The sequence below is a fragment of the Prosopis cineraria genome, unplaced genomic scaffold, assembly GCF_029017545.1.
Source record: "Prosopis cineraria cultivar Desert tree isolate PC_DT_omini unplaced genomic scaffold, ASM2901754v1 PC1317, whole genome shotgun sequence".
NCBI lineage: Eukaryota > Viridiplantae > Streptophyta > Magnoliopsida > Fabales > Fabaceae > Prosopis > Prosopis cineraria.
In genome coordinates this window covers 1-17,359 of record NW_026556642.1, presented here as the reverse complement: position 1 = coordinate 17,359, position 17,359 = coordinate 1, and the positions used below count along the sequence as shown (strand labels likewise).

At 33.0% G+C, this 17,359-nt stretch overlaps 3 protein-coding genes across 3 annotated transcripts; 1 reads left to right on the top strand and 2 right to left on the bottom strand.

The window, feature by feature from the left end:
• Nucleotides 1-550: 550 nt before the first annotated feature.
• LOC129299826 (xyloglucan endotransglucosylase/hydrolase protein 22-like) lies at nucleotides 551-1,925 on the bottom strand. Its single transcript, XM_054938305.1, has 3 exons — nucleotides 1,575-1,925; nucleotides 1,274-1,467; nucleotides 551-1,170 (listed from the first exon to the last, which is right to left on the bottom strand). The coding sequence occupies exons 1-3, from the start codon at nucleotides 1,851-1,853 to the stop codon at nucleotides 765-767; spliced, it is 879 nt and encodes a 292-aa protein (XP_054794280.1). The 5' UTR covers nucleotides 1,854-1,925; the 3' UTR covers nucleotides 551-764.
• An 8,362-nt stretch (nucleotides 1,926-10,287) lies between these two features.
• Nucleotides 10,288-11,482, top strand: LOC129299830 (xyloglucan endotransglucosylase/hydrolase protein 24-like). The gene is made up of 3 exons (XM_054938310.1): nucleotides 10,288-10,618; nucleotides 10,713-10,906; nucleotides 11,004-11,482. Exons 1-3 carry the CDS (start codon nucleotides 10,340-10,342, stop codon nucleotides 11,392-11,394), a joined length of 864 nt encoding a protein of 287 aa, XP_054794285.1. The 5' UTR covers nucleotides 10,288-10,339; the 3' UTR covers nucleotides 11,395-11,482.
• Nucleotides 11,483-16,560: 5,078 nt separating this feature from the next.
• On the bottom strand, nucleotides 16,561-17,071 carry LOC129299831 (zinc finger protein 2-like). Its single transcript, XM_054938311.1, has 2 exons — nucleotides 16,870-17,071; nucleotides 16,561-16,754 (listed from the first exon to the last, which is right to left on the bottom strand). Exons 1-2 carry the CDS (start codon nucleotides 17,069-17,071, stop codon nucleotides 16,561-16,563), a joined length of 396 nt encoding a protein of 131 aa, XP_054794286.1.
• Nucleotides 17,072-17,359: the final 288 nt, after the last annotated feature.

The following is a 17,359-nucleotide window of genomic DNA, read 5'->3' as shown; positions in this document are numbered from 1 at the left end:
GACTTAGCTTATTCATCAACATGTGACAAATAACTTTTCAACTTTCTACTACTTTACAGAGCCCTTATCCATTTCTTCAGACAATCTGACCAATACTCGTCAAGAGGGTTTGAATCTGAACTGTCGACTTCTGGATCATCTCGAAATCCAAGTTCGTCGTCATTCGTCTAAGCTAGAGGTTGACCTCCTAGTCCATTGTATTATTATTTTTAAATACTCGGTTATATAATTTAATGGCCAGCTAATTTTCACTTTACTCCCTTTATTTATTAATTATAAGAAAAACTTTCACCTGCTTTATTTTGTTATCAGTAAAATTATGAAATTTAAAAAACATTTATCACATTTTTAGGTTTCCTCTGATAAAATTAGAATTCAGAGTTCATTTTCACAAGACAAACTCAATTTCTTCATATATTAAATATTAATTATAATTATATTTTAGTCTAATTTTTTTAATGTTAGGCGTAAGTATTATATTTAATCTAACTTTTTTAAACTATGAGTCAGTTAATATTTACTTTCATTTAAAAAGAGAGAGAATATAGGATTTCACAACATATGAACAAACTCCACTCTTATTATATATTTTTACATATTGTGAAGAACAAGCAGCACACAGAAAATATACAAGTAGTATAAAAGAATAGTAAGAACTAAGAACTACGGTGCACGTCGAAACTAAACTAGTTCAAAAAAAAAAAAGTAAAAACAGGAAAAAAGAAAACTTGAGTTGGAGGCTAGGCCGAGAATGAAATGTTTGTCTATGAGCGAGTGCATTCCCGTGGGAAACCTTGTGGGAATCTCTTCTTATCAGCACAGTAATTGTAAATCATGTAGTTCTTCTGCACCCAACGAAGCCTCTGCTGGCTAGTTGAATCCAACTCTTGAGACAGCCATGCATTTGAGGAAGACGGAGAAGAAGTGGAACTTGTGGAGCAAGAAGATCTTCCATTGGACCACACACAAGCATTCTTAGCATTGAAGTTTCTGTAAGAAGCAGTGAAAGGAGCTTTGGACCAATCCGTCTTTACTAGTCCTCCTCTTGTTGCCCAGTCATCTGCATTCCAGAGACTCGAGTATATCCTCATTGGCTGCTTCTTTGGAAACGGAACACCAAACGATTCCAAATTCTTGAACACTCTGATTGGGGTGCCATCCACAGAGAAGCTGATACACAACAACACACAAAACATGTCAGTAAAAATTCTAAAGACTGCGTTGTTCTATATATTACGTGTCTGCTACATATATATAAATCATAGAAACTCACACAATGTGTCGGGGATTCCAGAGGACAGAATAGGTGTGAAAATCAGCAGTTGGGTCAAACCAGAGATAGAATTGTTGCTCTCTGTTACCCTTGCCTTGGCTAAACACATTGGTGTGAAGAATATAAGGGTCTCCACTTAGGTTTCCTAGGAATTCAAAGTCAATCTCGTCCCAGGTTGATCCTTTAGAAGATAGCTGTCACAAGAACAAAAAATTCATCTGTCAGCAAGTTTGTTAATGTTAACAGAAGAAAAAAGATGTTGAGACGAATGAAAGTTTGCGTAGGCCGTGTTTGGACTTACATAATAGGCAGTGACAGTGCCAGCAGAGTTACCAGGGACGAGCTTGAGCTGCATATCAATCTTGCCAAACAAGTACTCATTTGTGGACTGGAAACCAGAGCCAGAGGCTTTGTCAAGGGACAGAGTGAGAAGATTTCCATTGTTGAGTATCTTTGCACGACTATCTCCCCATGTAATCTGGAAGTCTCGGTTGAAGTTACCAAAAGCAGTATGAAAAGTCAGAAGAAGAAACAGAGGAAGCAGAAGCATTCTTGAAGAAGAAGAAACAGAGGAAGCCATGTTCTGAAGAGAGAAGCTAGAGAGAGACTGTGGTTTGTGAAGTGAATGGCTTGGAGTGACTTGAGCAAGAAGTGATTGTGGGCATTTATAAAGGTGGCAGAGCAGGGGAAAGAAGGCGAGGGTGTGACATATGGGAGGTGATCAACTTGCAGGAAGGAGAAGGGAAGAAAAAGGTATGTGTCAGCTAAGCTGTGGACAGTTGTCTTGGGGTGAAAAATGTCAAAACGCAGCAGGCCGACAGAAAACTTTGTCGTATTAAATAAATTTAATAGTTCGGTAAGTAAAAGGTACCCCTTCGTTAAAATATATATTACATTTTTACTCAAAACTCACCCTCAATCAAATAATTACTTACTTTTAAATTAAATTTATTTTTTTATATTTATTTTATTAAATATTTTATAATAAATATAAAATTATTATTAATAAAAATATTTTAAAAAATAATAATAATTATATCTCAAAAAATTAAAAATATCATTTATTTTTTAACATTCAATTCCTTAAAAAATGTATTATATTTTTAAACAAAGGGAGTAAAAATCATTTGATACTCAGCAACATATCATTTAAAACTTGCAATTAATAATAGCTAATTGGTGAGTAGTTTAGTAGATAGTTTTTTCCTCCTTGAGTATAATAAGGCTTGTTTTACTCGAATGTGATCATGTGAATTCGATAATTGTAAATAGTGAATGATTGTATTATCTGAATCATTAAAATTCATATTAATAATTTAAATAAATTTATTTATTCATAAATCTTAAGTAGAATATAAATTTAGAATAATTAATTTAAATTTTAACAGTTTAAATAATACAGATACTCAATGTATAATCATTAAATCCAAATCTATTTTAGTTTTTCAAGTCTCTCATGCTCAACTCATCTAAATTTTTAATTAAAAAATGAAAAATTTTTACATAAAAGATCATACTCCCTCATTTTCAAAATACTACAAATCTTTTTAGGTGAAAATTTTTATTTCATTTTATATATCCTTTCAGGAGTTCAAAGCAGCATTACTAACTCTTATAAAAATAATCTTATTAAAAAAATGCATTATCAGCTTGTTTTAATAATATGTTCTTATTTACTTCAGCAATCTCAAAGAGCATTTGTTAAGCTTTACGAATACATTTAATAATGTAATCAATATTTCTATGTACTATTAGTTATATTTCTTAGTCTGATGCAGCTACTTTAAAGACTTATTATGTTGTGAAAAGGGACGGTGCATATTAAAAGAGATTACACCTATGTTCAGAGTAAGGGGAAAAGAAGAGAGAGAGAGATAAGAGAGAAAAAATTAAAGGAAAAAAAAAAAGAAAAAGACATTTTCCTTTCATGGTTTTTTTTTTTTCCTTTTAGTTTTCTCTATCTTTAAAAAAAATATTTCCATTCTAAAGAAAAATGAATAAAAGGATAAAAATATTCACAAAATGATTAGTCAGGAGCAATCAATATTCTAAAGTGAGAAAAAAAATAAAAATACTCATAACATTATATGAATGGATGTAAAAATGATCAAACCGTTAATTTTTACTATTAAATGCTAACTATAGTTGCTACACGTCAATCTTTGTTAACGTGAACTAATAAAGGATCAAAAATATTCACAAAGTTGTCAGCCATGAGCAAAAATACTCATAACATTATCAAAATCGGTGCAAAAGTGACCAATCTATCAAATCTGTTAAATGTTGATCATTTAGCTGACACCTAAGCAAAAGTTAACTATTTTTTTACTAATGTAGATAAAAAATATTCACAAATAAATTTTTATGGATATTGATCGATCATTATATGAATACCCATAATGTTACTTTAATAAGTGCAATAGTGACCAATCTATTGAAATCCATACCATATGATTTTTTTTATATTGCCGCATATTTTAGCTCCTTTCTCCCTCCCTCTCCACTCATTTTTCTTATCTACAAAACCTAAGATTCAATATAGTGAGATAGGTTATACATAATCAATAATCGAGACTGAGCATACCTCCTACGCCGCCCTACCTTAAGAATATTGTCATAACTTTAAATAATTTCATTTATGATAGGTTCAAAAATTTCAAATAGTTTTTACTACTGCTATAAAGAGACAAGTGATTTAATTTAATATTTGGTTAAAAAGATATTTTCTCACATGATATCCATATAATGATCGATTAATCTCCAGAGAATTTCATATGAGAATATTTTTTGTCCATGTTAGTGAAAAATGATCAGTTTTTGCTTAGGTATCAACTAAACAGTCAACATTTAAAGGATTTAATGGATTGATCATTTTTGCATCAACTCTGATAACGTTGTGTTTATTTTTACTCATAGATGACGACTTCGTTAGTATTTTTGCTTATTTATTAATCCACACCAACTGTAATGTCCACCTTGACATTACCAGGACAATACTCACACATCATTGTGATAACTCAGATTAAATAAAATCCTCTGAAGAAGTTATCACAACTCAAGGGTTTAAAAATAATTAGTTTAAAAACATTGGAATCCTAAGAAAAACCCTTTTAGAATATTGTTTTGTGCTCAAACTATGATTAAAAATCAGTTAAAAGCAAATACGTAAGCATGAAAATCTATTCACTACAAAACAAACTAAAACAAGTCACTTTGTCCTTATCTAGTCTGTTTGCTGCGGCGGATGGCATAGAGAGACAAATCCCTCGAGGGCCTCTTGTGCCGCGGCACGTACCTGCTATTAAGACAGCAGATTTTTATCATGACTTTTATTCAAACTTTTGGAGCATGCCGTTTTGCCATCCGACATTCAATTTGAGCTGTTCAAGTGTCCACACGAAACTCTTTGAGCCCTTTAGCTAATGGCACTGGTCTCATACTCAAATAATCATTCGTTTTAAAGATGGACATCCAAACTCAAAATGGTTTATTTTCATAACAAAACACATACTATGGTGTCCAACTCACAATACACAATGCTATTAGCCCCGAAGATAACTTGACCACCCCAAATGAACCATACACCACATAACAATTCAATCATAACACACAATTGAGTAATCACGCTCAAAATAACCATCAAATTCTCAATTGACAATAACACAATAGGGTGGACAAAATTCAACACACAAATCAATTAATCACTTTGGCACTCAAAACACTTGACATATATCACATGTAAGCAACTTGGCCAGGCAAACACTTACTCCATCACATCATTCTTAGACCAAGATATACATACTTATCACAAGATTCACACAAGTAACATCCAAGTAATGTCATATTCCTAAGTTTGCAATATTTAGTAACAATATTTGTTACAAAACCAAAAAGGAGAAAGGGAAGAGCTATACTATAATGCTCTTTACTCTTCAGACACTCCTTCCTTTCCCTTGCCCCTACCGAAGCCCTCACCTGTAAAATGTAACCATGGGGTGAAATAAATATCTCAGTAACTAATATAGTTCATCAAATGTTTATTACCACAAATAACCATAACAAAGTATCAAAACCATAGAAATAAAAAGCATACCATAATTATGAGATAAGTGTATCTCTTCTCAATAAAACACATAGTTTTACACTAGCATGATCGTCTAACTACCAAACCTCCAATACTCCACGACATGAAATTATAAGCTCTCTTGGATCAATCACTTATTGACCTGAGCACACTTTCGATGGTAGAAATACCCGGCCAAAAGTAATTTAACCCGCCTACGAATTATGATTTTTCTCTCTTCACATACTTGTGATAGAAGCGTCGTTGACTCTTAACCGCACCCTAATGGGTACTAGGGACTTGTCAGACTACTTAGATGTCCCATGATAATAGTCCCATATAATGCTACATCGGATGTCCCATAGTGTCTGCCCGACCATATGAATTTTTCACTCACACATCTCCACACACATATATTCCCACATATCTCGGGTGAATTCTCATCTCTTATGATCATGCTCTTTCACAATTTCATCACTTTTCGTCACATTCTCACATCACAATCTTATATACATCATATATATATATATATATATCAACTAAAATCGATAATATTTTACAAATCAATTTTTCATTTTAAAATTATTTACAATGTCACATTATGCACAAAACTCTTCAAAACCACAACTTTATCATTTATAATTACTTCTACACAGTTATAATAGTTAATAAACATAATAAACTATATGGTTACCTCAACCCTTTGTCACACAAAAAGGTTACCGTGGCTCAACGTTAGCTTTACACGTTCTATATGCACGATGAGCTCGAGCAATGCTCAATCTACACTAATAAGTGACAATCGTCAATTATCACTCCGGATAACTTCGAATTCTCTAAGTTTTAAGTGCTCATAATATTCAAATTCCTTTTCTAACAATATTAACCATTCCTACACACTCTAGCCATCCTATTAAACATTTTAACATACCAAATTCGCTAATCAATGTCCCACATTGTCTTAAAATTTTTAAATTATACTTAGGATTCGTCCAAACCTCACCAAAAATTCTCAATCACCAGAACTCATAAACTTAAGGTTAGAAACTTGATTTAATTTCTCAAGATCTTAAATAAATTAATAGGTTCGGTCTAAACCCAAGGAAACCAAAATCAAAGCTCCTATTATCCTAAATGTTCAGATTTTCGCATAAAAGAGGGGGAAGAGAGAATGTACAACTTACCCAATGATATTTCAAACTCCAAATGCCCTCAAAGTAGCCTAGGAATTGTGCCCTAACAAACCATAAGCTTTTCTCTGTTGCTCTCTCGTTATCTCTCTTTTTTCTCTTCTGTCTTCAATATGTTTTTTATGTCTGATAAGTGCAGATTTTGCACGTGCGCCACGACGCGTCGTCACGTCCGCTGCGGCGCATGGCATAAAAAACTCCACAAAATTTTAAACTCCCTTGCGTGCCATGACTTACTTGAACCTCGACCTAACCTTCTTTTAAAGCTGTCCAAGGATTCAAAAATCATATTAGTCTCTATAAATCTCACTAAATAATAATTTATCTACAATTAACCAAATTACTCTTAAAAATATTGATAATTACTAATGAGAAAACTTAGAATGTTACATTAACAAAAATCGACACGTGATATATACAATTAGCATTTAACTATTCAAGTTAATAATGTTAGATCAAAATTAATGATTGATCACTTTTATATAACGTTATGAGTGTTTTTATTATTTTTTTATTTTAAAATATTAAATATTTTTTATTGGTGATTTTGTAAGTATTTTTATTTTTTTAGCCAGAGGGGGTTGTTTTGGAAGTCGTCCCTGAAGAACGGTAGAAGGAGCACGCGGTTTTGGGAGCACGAATGGGAGTGGTTCAGTGTTCACTGTCTTCAGGTCCGGACTGAGGAGGATGCGATCATTGATCCGCCACGGCGCAGTAACAGGGACAACGTACGACAAGATTGATCTTACTGGATGAGGTCCACGTCACCCCCTGACCCCTCCTGCCAGGTTGGAATTAGTCATTTTTTATATAAAATAATAATTTCTTTCATCCAGGCTGGAATTAAGCGCTTGGGATACAGTCAACGGCTGCTTGGGGATTTGGGATCACTTCAACGTCAAGGTCACTAATAATGTTAAATTCATTGGATAAATAACGATGCATTATTATAGAGTAGTTAACTGGCTTTTAAATTACCCTACTAACCAAGGACAGAGTTGAAGAGTGCTTTTCAACAATCAAGTAGCAGTGAGCCACGTGTTTGTTGTGCTCTCATTGGCTTCGTTTGCAAGATATGGATAACGCCGTTTTTCAAATTGCAAGTGGATAAGATTAATTCTTAATTACCCTTGATTTAATATACTCCCTCTATTTTTGTTTATAAAAAAATAATATAAATAAAATTACATATTTTAATAAATATTTATTATATATTTTTTACATCACCTCTCATAATTTATATCAATAAAAAATAATTAATACATGCCTATATTAATTATCACATGACATTTTAGTTCAATTTTTTTTATTTTCAGATATAATTACTATAATCAATGAAATTTTTTAAATTGTATGATATATTTTTTTTATATAGAAATGGAAGGAGTATTTTTTAATCATAAAAATGCTGAGACACCAAACAAAATAAAGTCTCTATATTTTAAAAAATATTTATAGAGTATAATTTATTTTTTCACGACTGACATCTAAAAATAGTCATTATTTTTCTTAAAACATCTCATATCATGGAATATTGAATCACGCAAAATTTTCTTATAAAATAAGGTAGAGGAAGTGTTATGCTAATAAGCTAACTAGTATAAGGACGATGAAATCATGATTTTATACACTCATCTCATGTTAGTGGAAGTTTCTCCTTCTAATTTTCTCTCTGTCTTAATTTTTTTCACCATCCAAATCATGGATAAGTACCTCTTTTAATGACATGGTTGTGCGTTTGACCTTCCTTACAAATATTATGTTTTTTTTTAATTATGTATATATATTCTTTTATCAGAGGCAATCATATTTAAAATATAATCAGATACTAAATATAAGCTCCTCATCTCATAAGAATTCAATCCTTGATCTATTATATTGTGAGAAATTAATTAGCTCATTCAACTATATTTATGCTCCTTAAATATGGTGTTTGTGGGTGAAGCAAGCGATCACATGATTTGCAGGTAATGCGTGTGCGTGGAGCTTTGTTCAGCAGGGAAAGCTTGGGGAAGAAAAAGCCCAAGATTCATGCATTGAAGCCCATAATTGTAGTTCATGGGGGCATCTTCCCAATAAGCACGAGCAACACTAAAATCACACCGAAGACATGACTCAGTCATCCTTATCCGATACCATAAAGAAACTTGGCTTTCTCACGAGCTTCCTAATTCTGCTTTTGTCCTCGTCTCTTGTGATCTCAATTTCATTGGAAACAACTTCACCGCTTTTACCAAGTTTTCTGCTCAATGAGATATGATCTCAGGAACCGGTTTTAGTACCCATCAATGACATAAATATTGAGAGCTCATCACCTCTAAATTTTTTAAATTTAATTTTTATAATCTAGATTTACAGTTTTTCAATGAGTATTTTTAAATAAAAAATTATTTTTAAAAGAATTGACAGTTAAAAGATCTTTTTTAATTCTATATTCATTAAAATATTTTTTTAAAAATAAAAGTAAAAAATTATACATTTAAATTATCTAAATTAAATCTAAACGATTCAAAGATGATAAGCTTTTAGTGCTCATCATTCACCAAAACTGGTTCCTGTCACAAGTCTCAACAAAATTTCACTGCTTCCCAATTTCTTATACCATAACAAACTATATATGTGTGTATAAAATCTAGGTTAAATTATATTTTTAATCTCATAACTTTAAACAAAATTTTAATTTGATCTTTTCATTTTATAAAGTATTATTTTTAGTCTTTTAATTCTGACAAGGTTAACTTAATATAATTATTTTTGCCAACCATTATTATTTAAAAAAATAAACTTAACGAGTCAAAATTTAAAAATATTTTGTCTTGTAAAAAAAATTTTGTAATGAAACTAACAGTATTAAAATCAAAAGATTAAAAATACACTTTATAAAATTAATATATCAAAATAAAACGTATAACATATTTTTTATGATCACCGCCCCTAGAAGATCAGAATTCAGATACAACGTTTCATTGAATCCACCGAGCTAGTCGAATTTGAATCCAACTGGGCTCAACATAATGGCAATAAATAAATGATAGAAACTCTACGAAGACTCGTCTGAATTGGTGCCCCTCTCCCTTTCTCGTAACAGAGTCCCTTCCATATTCTGTGCTGGATTTTCTCAGGAGCTGTAATCGAAAAACTTTCCTTTTTTTTTTGGGGTTCCTTTGTAGGATTGGTGCCTCTAAAAGAAGAATAAGCATGTGGACCCAGAAGTTTCAATCTTGAATAATATATATCATACACATGAACAGGGCAGTAATAGTAGAGATGTTTCTAGAATTCACAAAGGAAAAACTTAGACCAATATAGAATGCCCACCGGAACATACCAGATAGACACAAGTTCAATGTTTGTTAATTTTTATAATGTTCAAGTTGGAGCACTATCTTGATAATGATGAGCCACAGACCATTAGTTCCACACGCGTATACGCCAAAAACAAACCTAGGAATCCACTTCTTTCCCCTATCCACCTTCACATTCCTAATATTTTGCCTCCTAAAACACTACTCTAGCCTCAGAAGCATAGAACAAAGTAATGGACCATATTGTTTCTTTGTTAATTATGATATGATTCAAAAAACACAAGCCAATCCTTTGCTTGTTTATTGACTCTGCTATCCAGCTGTTCGGTTCCCAGCTCACCGCCACCATCCCACTTTTCTTTATTCTTATTATTATTCAGACACATTCCCCATGTAGCTACCGCCCTGGAATTCTTCACTATAAATTGAATTAACCTCTGAAACATGCATATTATCATCAATAGCTTTTGCAATCTTATTTACTAGATATTCAACTTGGTTTGATCCAATGGCTTCTTCTTCGTTATTGGTTGGGATTCTTCTGGTTTATTCCCTGCTGCTGTCTGGTTCTGCTAAGGTTGTCTCCGCGAACTTTTACCAGGATGTTGACATAACATGGGGAGATGGCAGAGGTAAGATCCTGAACAATGGTCAGCTCCTTGCTCTGTCTCTTGACAAGGCCTCTGGCTCTGGGTTTCAGTCCAAGAAACAATTCCTCTATGGAAAAATCGACATGCAAATCAAGCTCGTGCCTGGGAATTCAGCTGGCACTGTCACAGCCTATTACGTGAGTTCATCATCAATTTCTTTCTATGTAGTTTCATGTCTATGGAGTTCTATATTCTGACTCTGATATATTAAATGTGTGTTTGCATGTGCAGTTACGTTCTGAAGGATCATCCTGGGATGAAATAGACTTTGAGTTCTTGGGGAACTTGAGTGGTGATCCTTATATAGTTCATACGAATGTGTATACCCAGGGCAAAGGTGACAGAGAGCAACAATTCCATCTCTGGTTCGACCCAACTGCAAATTTTCACACATACTCTATTCTCTGGAATCCTCAACACGTTGTGTAAGTATATACACATTACACAATCCAGACTTAAAGCTATTATATTTCTCTATGGGTAATCATCCTTATATGGTATTAAAACTTGTCACTATTTCAGATTCTATGTTGATGGGAGACCAATAAGGGAGTTCAAGAACATGGAAGGTGTAGGTGTGCCATACCCAAAGAACCAGCCTATGAGACTGTACTCGAGTCTGTGGAATGCAGATGATTGGGCTACAAGAGGAGGACTTGTGAAGACGGATTGGACGAAAGCTCCATTCACCACTTCTTTCAGAAACTTCAAGGCTGATGCTTGTGTGTGGGCTAATGGCGGTTCTTCTTGCAGTTCTAACTCTTCTGGCAATGCTTGGCTCACTCAGCAGCTTGACGCTAATGATCAGAGAAGGCTCAGGTGGGTGAAGAAGAAGTTGATGATCTATGATTATTGTTCTGACACAAAGCGGTTCCCTCAGGGTCGTCCCCTTGAGTGCACTGTTAAGTCATAAACGCTTCATTCTACTTTACCCAAGTTTGAATGTATATTTGTCTGTGTACGTATTCTTTTCTTGAACGTTGATCTGATGTTTGTGAGTTCGGATGGCATTTCATATTTAATAAAATGATAATGAAGCTTGGAAATTAATAAAAAATAGAAAAAGAATTTGATTAATTATAGAAAAATTACTGAGAAGTCCCCAATTTTAATTACTTTAAAATCTCATAAAATGTACATATTGTTATGTATAATTATAATTTAATAAAAGAAAATGATAACTTAACAAAGAAAAGTGATAACTAGATATTAAACTTACACCCACATTGTCATTTTTATTTGCCAAGTTGTAATTAGATATGATTTGAAATTTGAAAGCATTTTATGTATTTTATGAGACTTATTGATAATTAAAATCCATACAAACGATATTGGAGTGATTTTCCCATTACCATGTGAGCAAATTTCCTCTTTACTTAGAGCTGTGCAAGTAGCCTGATTTTCTGGTATGTGCACGATCCAGCCTGAGCCATTTATAGAAAGGTGCTATGTAACGTAATCAATTGAACCTGATGTAATTTGATTCTTTAAAAATGTTTTTCTTTAGAAAATGACCTTGAATTATCCTGAACAATTTTATTTTCCAGAGAAAATGGTTCATAAATATGTCAGATTATAAGGATATTCCTTTGACCAACATAAGTTTTCAAGGATACGCTATTCTTGTTTATGGTACACTGATAACTCTAATAGGCACCTATAAGTTTCCATCTAATGAAAGAGCTATTTTGATTGAGAAAAAAAATTAAACAAATAATGAAGTAAGAAACTCTGTCAAGAACTAGTTGTGGATGTCAAGCTTCGTATAAAATCTAAAATGAGTTCCATCTTTCATAAGGTTTCTTATAGATTATTCATATCGATTGAAGATAAGATTTAAAAATTAAATTATTAATTATTAATTTAAAATATTTTTTAATACAAGAATACAAAAAACTCATGTGAAAGATGAACAAAAATCAGGTCATATTATGATGGATTTGCATTCTGACAATGGATGGTTAAAAATAATAAAATTTGGATTTCTTGAGAGGTCTAGTAAGCGAGCATGTTCACATATCTGTTTGCTTCCCTGAATATATGGTTGAAGGTAATGATCTAATATTTTATAATAAATTCTTTGACTTTGTTGATAATTTCAAAGAGAGGACAGTTGTCATGGAAATTATGCTAGATAGGTGAGAGGGCTTCCACTAAATTAGAGTGTATGTTGATTTTATTGAACCGCACATTTCAACGAAGTTGAAGTTTCTTTGAAATGCCCAAAATTTTGTTGTGGTACTAAATTGGTAGTTGAGGTATTTGAAAAATTTCTGGATCCAATTATTTTTATTGTCTCGTATGATTCCATCATAAGTTATATTTTTATTGAAGTTGATAGTCCCATCAATATCAAGATGAATCCAACCTTCTACCAAGGGTCTCCATCGCACCTCTACACTTTTTACTTGTGTGATGTAGATTGGAGCCTCGTGTCATATGTGAATTAGTTTCATGGTTTTTTTCCCCATCTCAATAATTTCTAGTTTACTGGAATGGATGGTGCACAGGCCCAGTTAAAATATCAGGCCCATACCAAAAAATATTAAACGAGCCAGCCCACGAATGTAACATATGGGTAATGGGTTAATCGGTATTCTCTGAATTGTGGGTTAAGATAAATAAATGCCTAAGCCCATAATAAAATATAACATAATGATTAAGACCACTGATTAATAAAAATAAAAAAAACTTATTTTATTGCAGTAAAAAATTGTAGTGTTTTTCCAATAAAAAAAGCTGGGGGCTCTTCGATTGCAGAAAAAGCTTAGTTCTATTCTCCTCCTTTAACTTAAAATGCACCCAATCTCAATGGGATTCAAATTTAGAACCCTCTAGAACTGAAAACCCAATGCTCAACTAGAGTATAATAATAATGGAACAAAAGTGAGATTAATGGTACTCATACTCAGTACTGTAAAATTTTCCCAAATATCGGCTGGTACATTACAATATAGGAAAAAAATGGTTAATCGTATAGCCTAGATTATCTTCACACCGTGCAACATGCATTGAACACGGTTCTTGCCAACAAAATGATAATGACAGATATTTAATAATAGCTAGTTCAAGTGGTTCCATGCTTGTTTCTCATAACAACAACAATAACGAGTCTTATCTCACTAAGTAAAATCACTTATATAAATTGCATTTATATTGATGTGAAATTTGACAAAGTTTTACATTAAAATAGCCTATCACACCTCTCCATTTATATTCAAGTTTGGGACCGTCTATAAAACATGGGTAATGTTGCTGTGTTTGTTTCCTGTAGCTAAGGTCTTAAATTTGAGTTTTATGTATAGAGAAACTCACTACAAAAAAAGATTTACATCTGTGTGATTTAACTTGACCCGATCCAAATTAATTGAGGTTCAACATGCCTTCCTAAAAATTGGTTGGCATGAAGAAAAAATGATAATGACAGTCTGACTAACCAAAATAGAAGCCACTTATTAGTCGTCATGACTTTTATATCATGTTAGTGAGATACAGCTTTATGAATAATCTTCATGAAAAGCAAAATCATCGAGGGACGTGATTCATTGGCCTTGTAGTTGCCGTTGCGTGTTGAATTGTTTCGTTACTGATGTTTCACTCAACAGATTATCATTCTTTAGCAGAAACAAAAAAGTTTCAAGTTATAGTGTTGCAGAAACTAAAACACATATATACAAGCTATATCTAAATAATCACATGTTGCCATCTATATATATAACAGGAACAAGAAAGACTTGTTTCCTTTTTACCCAAAGCTGTAAAGAAGAGAACTCAAGTCTAAGCTATATAGCTAGAATTCTCCCACATTCATTATTAGTGCCCCACATGAAGGACTCGTATTGGAGCTCTAGTCTTATAGTCAAGAACTAATGGATGGACCACAGAAGCACGAAGAAATACAGATAATCTGATTGATGATGAGATTATTATTATCTGAAACTAAACTGAGAGAGGGAGGGGGGGTCATCAAGTGGTGATGGAGGACTAGCTTAGCTAGGATTATAACCTTAAAGAGGCACCTAATATTTGCACTATCCCTATAACTTGTGATTATGGCCGACCATGTCGTACCCACAATGAGGGTTTTCATGGTACTTGGTAACAATCCTTGTCTGGTTTAAATTTGTTGCATATGTCTTGGCTCAGTAACTTTACTATTTGAAATTGGATGCATTTGATATCCACACAATACTGTCATTTCCTTACCATTCTTACTGTGTGAAAACAGCAGAATTAAGGGATTACAGCATGCATCTTCTGTGGATCATTTCCTTCCTTTTGATTCAATTTTCTCTGCTTCCTCTTCTGATTATATATTTTTAACTTTACACTTTTTCATATCAAATGTTAATATTTGCAATTATTTTAATTAGGTCGTTGGAGTGATCATATTAATAAATAAATATATATAAGGTGTCGATATATAATAGTTTATAATTAAATAAATATATGCATTTAAAATATATATATATACACAATTTTTTATACAAAGCTAATGATTAAATTCTATATATATATATAAATAAATAAATATAAAAAATTTCATTTCCAAAAAATTAAGAGATGTAAAAGAAAAAATTTTTGATGAGTTCAAACTATTTTTAACCGGTTTTGTTAATTATTTTTCAAATAATTTAGAATCATGAAATTTGTTGTCAAAGTAGCCACTTTAATTTGTATTTTCAACCTTTGTAAACATATGATATTTTTTATATTACAAGAGAAGCAGTGGTCCAAATTTTATATCATAATCAAGTGGTCTTATCCCTTCAAATACACACAAAGCATGTTTATTTATGTGCACATTTTGGAAAAGATCAAGAGAGAAGCCTGACCCTAAAACATCACCCAGTCGATAGCCATGACACTTCCATGGTTATTTCCCTTAAAATTTAATTTCATGATTTTTCATTCTATATCCACGATATTATGTTGTAGAATATTGAATAAGATAACTTAATTAGATGCATGAAAACATCTAGTATATCTATTGATATTTTGTAATTCAACAAAAAACTCTTTTGGGCAAAAGTATAACATGACTCTGCTGAGTTCATTCAAGGCCATTATTTCATTGGCCAGATGAATTTTGCTGGTGATATCTAACTTTAGCTTAGGCTTATTATATTTGACACCTGTTTTCCTCTTCCTTTACAACTTCTTTTTGTAAAAGACTCATTATAACTCCCAAAAGCAAGAATTATTTGCTTTCAAGAACTCTGATAGCTCCCTGAAGCAGATATTAATAATGAATTTTGAATTTTCAAAGAGCTCACATGAGCATGCTTGAAATTAAAACACCTCTGAATTACGTGGTCCTATATTTGGTGGGTTCAAAGCAAACACATGATAAATAGCTTATCCACAGAGAGCAGAGACAAGGAGATTAAACACCACAACTCGCAGCTGCAACAATAAATCAAGTTCTGGTTCTTTAATGCATTAATTAATTAAAAGAGAGAAATATGCAGAAGTAAATTTTTGAACAAAATATTGCATGAACATGTACGTAAGCATGTCAGATATATACACCAATCACTTCTCGTGTGTGTATTTATATATATAATGCATTAGTGGTTGGATCTATATATAGTTGATATGCTGTATCTGCAAGGGGAAAGGGAAACAGATCCTATGCAATGACCGACCATCTCCACATGACTCCATAACTATGCAATTGTGGGCACTCCTCAAGCTTTGATCATTATTGTGCGTCTTCACTGTTGTTATTACCCTATTAACGCCAAATGTGACTTATCGGAATCTTCCTTAAAACTATGTATAGTGGAATGGAACTGTTATAAAACCAAAAGCCCACACATATGTATCGATCATCATATATAATAGAATAACCTGTGTTATGGGGCCTCTTACTTTTGTTTTGTTGCTTGCTTTTATTCAACCAAACGTCTCTCCATCTCTAAAAGAATATGTCTCTTATATATGTTTCAATAATACATAAAATTCTCCCATATGTGCTTACAATATAGAAACAAACAAGCCAAGTAAGTACTAACCATAATAAAGGTAACACACTCATCATCATCAATAGCGCTTTTCCCACATATCATGAACTTCATTACAGCCTTAATGAGAGGTCAAGCTGGCTAATATCCTCCTGAACAATTTCCTTGGAACCATAGCTAAAATCTCTCGTCGTCCTTCCGCCGTGACCTTGGTTCACGAACACGCCCAGCGCCTCCTGCGACGACCTGACCCAATTGCTAAGATGGTTCGATGCATTGAAGCTCAAGTGGTGCTGGTGGTCCGATCCTGCCGATCCACCACTGTTATTGTGATAAGGTTCCATGGAAGAAATCGAACTGCTTAGTAGCTCTCTGCTTTTCTTGGCTAGGGGTGCGTTCAAGCTTGTGAGCGTTTTGGTGACCTCCTAGAGCTTGAGAGCTGTAGAATTTTTTCTGGCAATAATTGCAAGAGAAAATCCTGGGCTCCTTGGAATTGGAAGCTGTAATTGAACATGAAGAAGCAGAAGAAGAGGAAGGTTCAAGAAGAAGATTCAGATTCAGTAATGGAGCATTATTGTCGTCTGGGATATTCAAGTGAAGAGAAGTATTTGGGTGGAAACTCATGGTGGCTGAGAGAGGGAGATCGATGCTTTACTTTACAGAACGGAGAGATATGAAAAGAAAGAGATTAGTGAGTAGGGTGATATATACAAGGGTTTTTTATATTGGTGCAGTATAAAGAGAAGCACACAGATGAGTAATATTATGAGTGAAGAAGAGATGTTATCACAAGAGAGAGAGAGAGAGAGAGAGACACATGTATCTGCAAGATGAGTGGGGAATCAAAGAGGTTGTCCCCTTCATTAATGGCACGGATACAATCTTTGTCCGGTCCACGGCGTAGAAAAATTA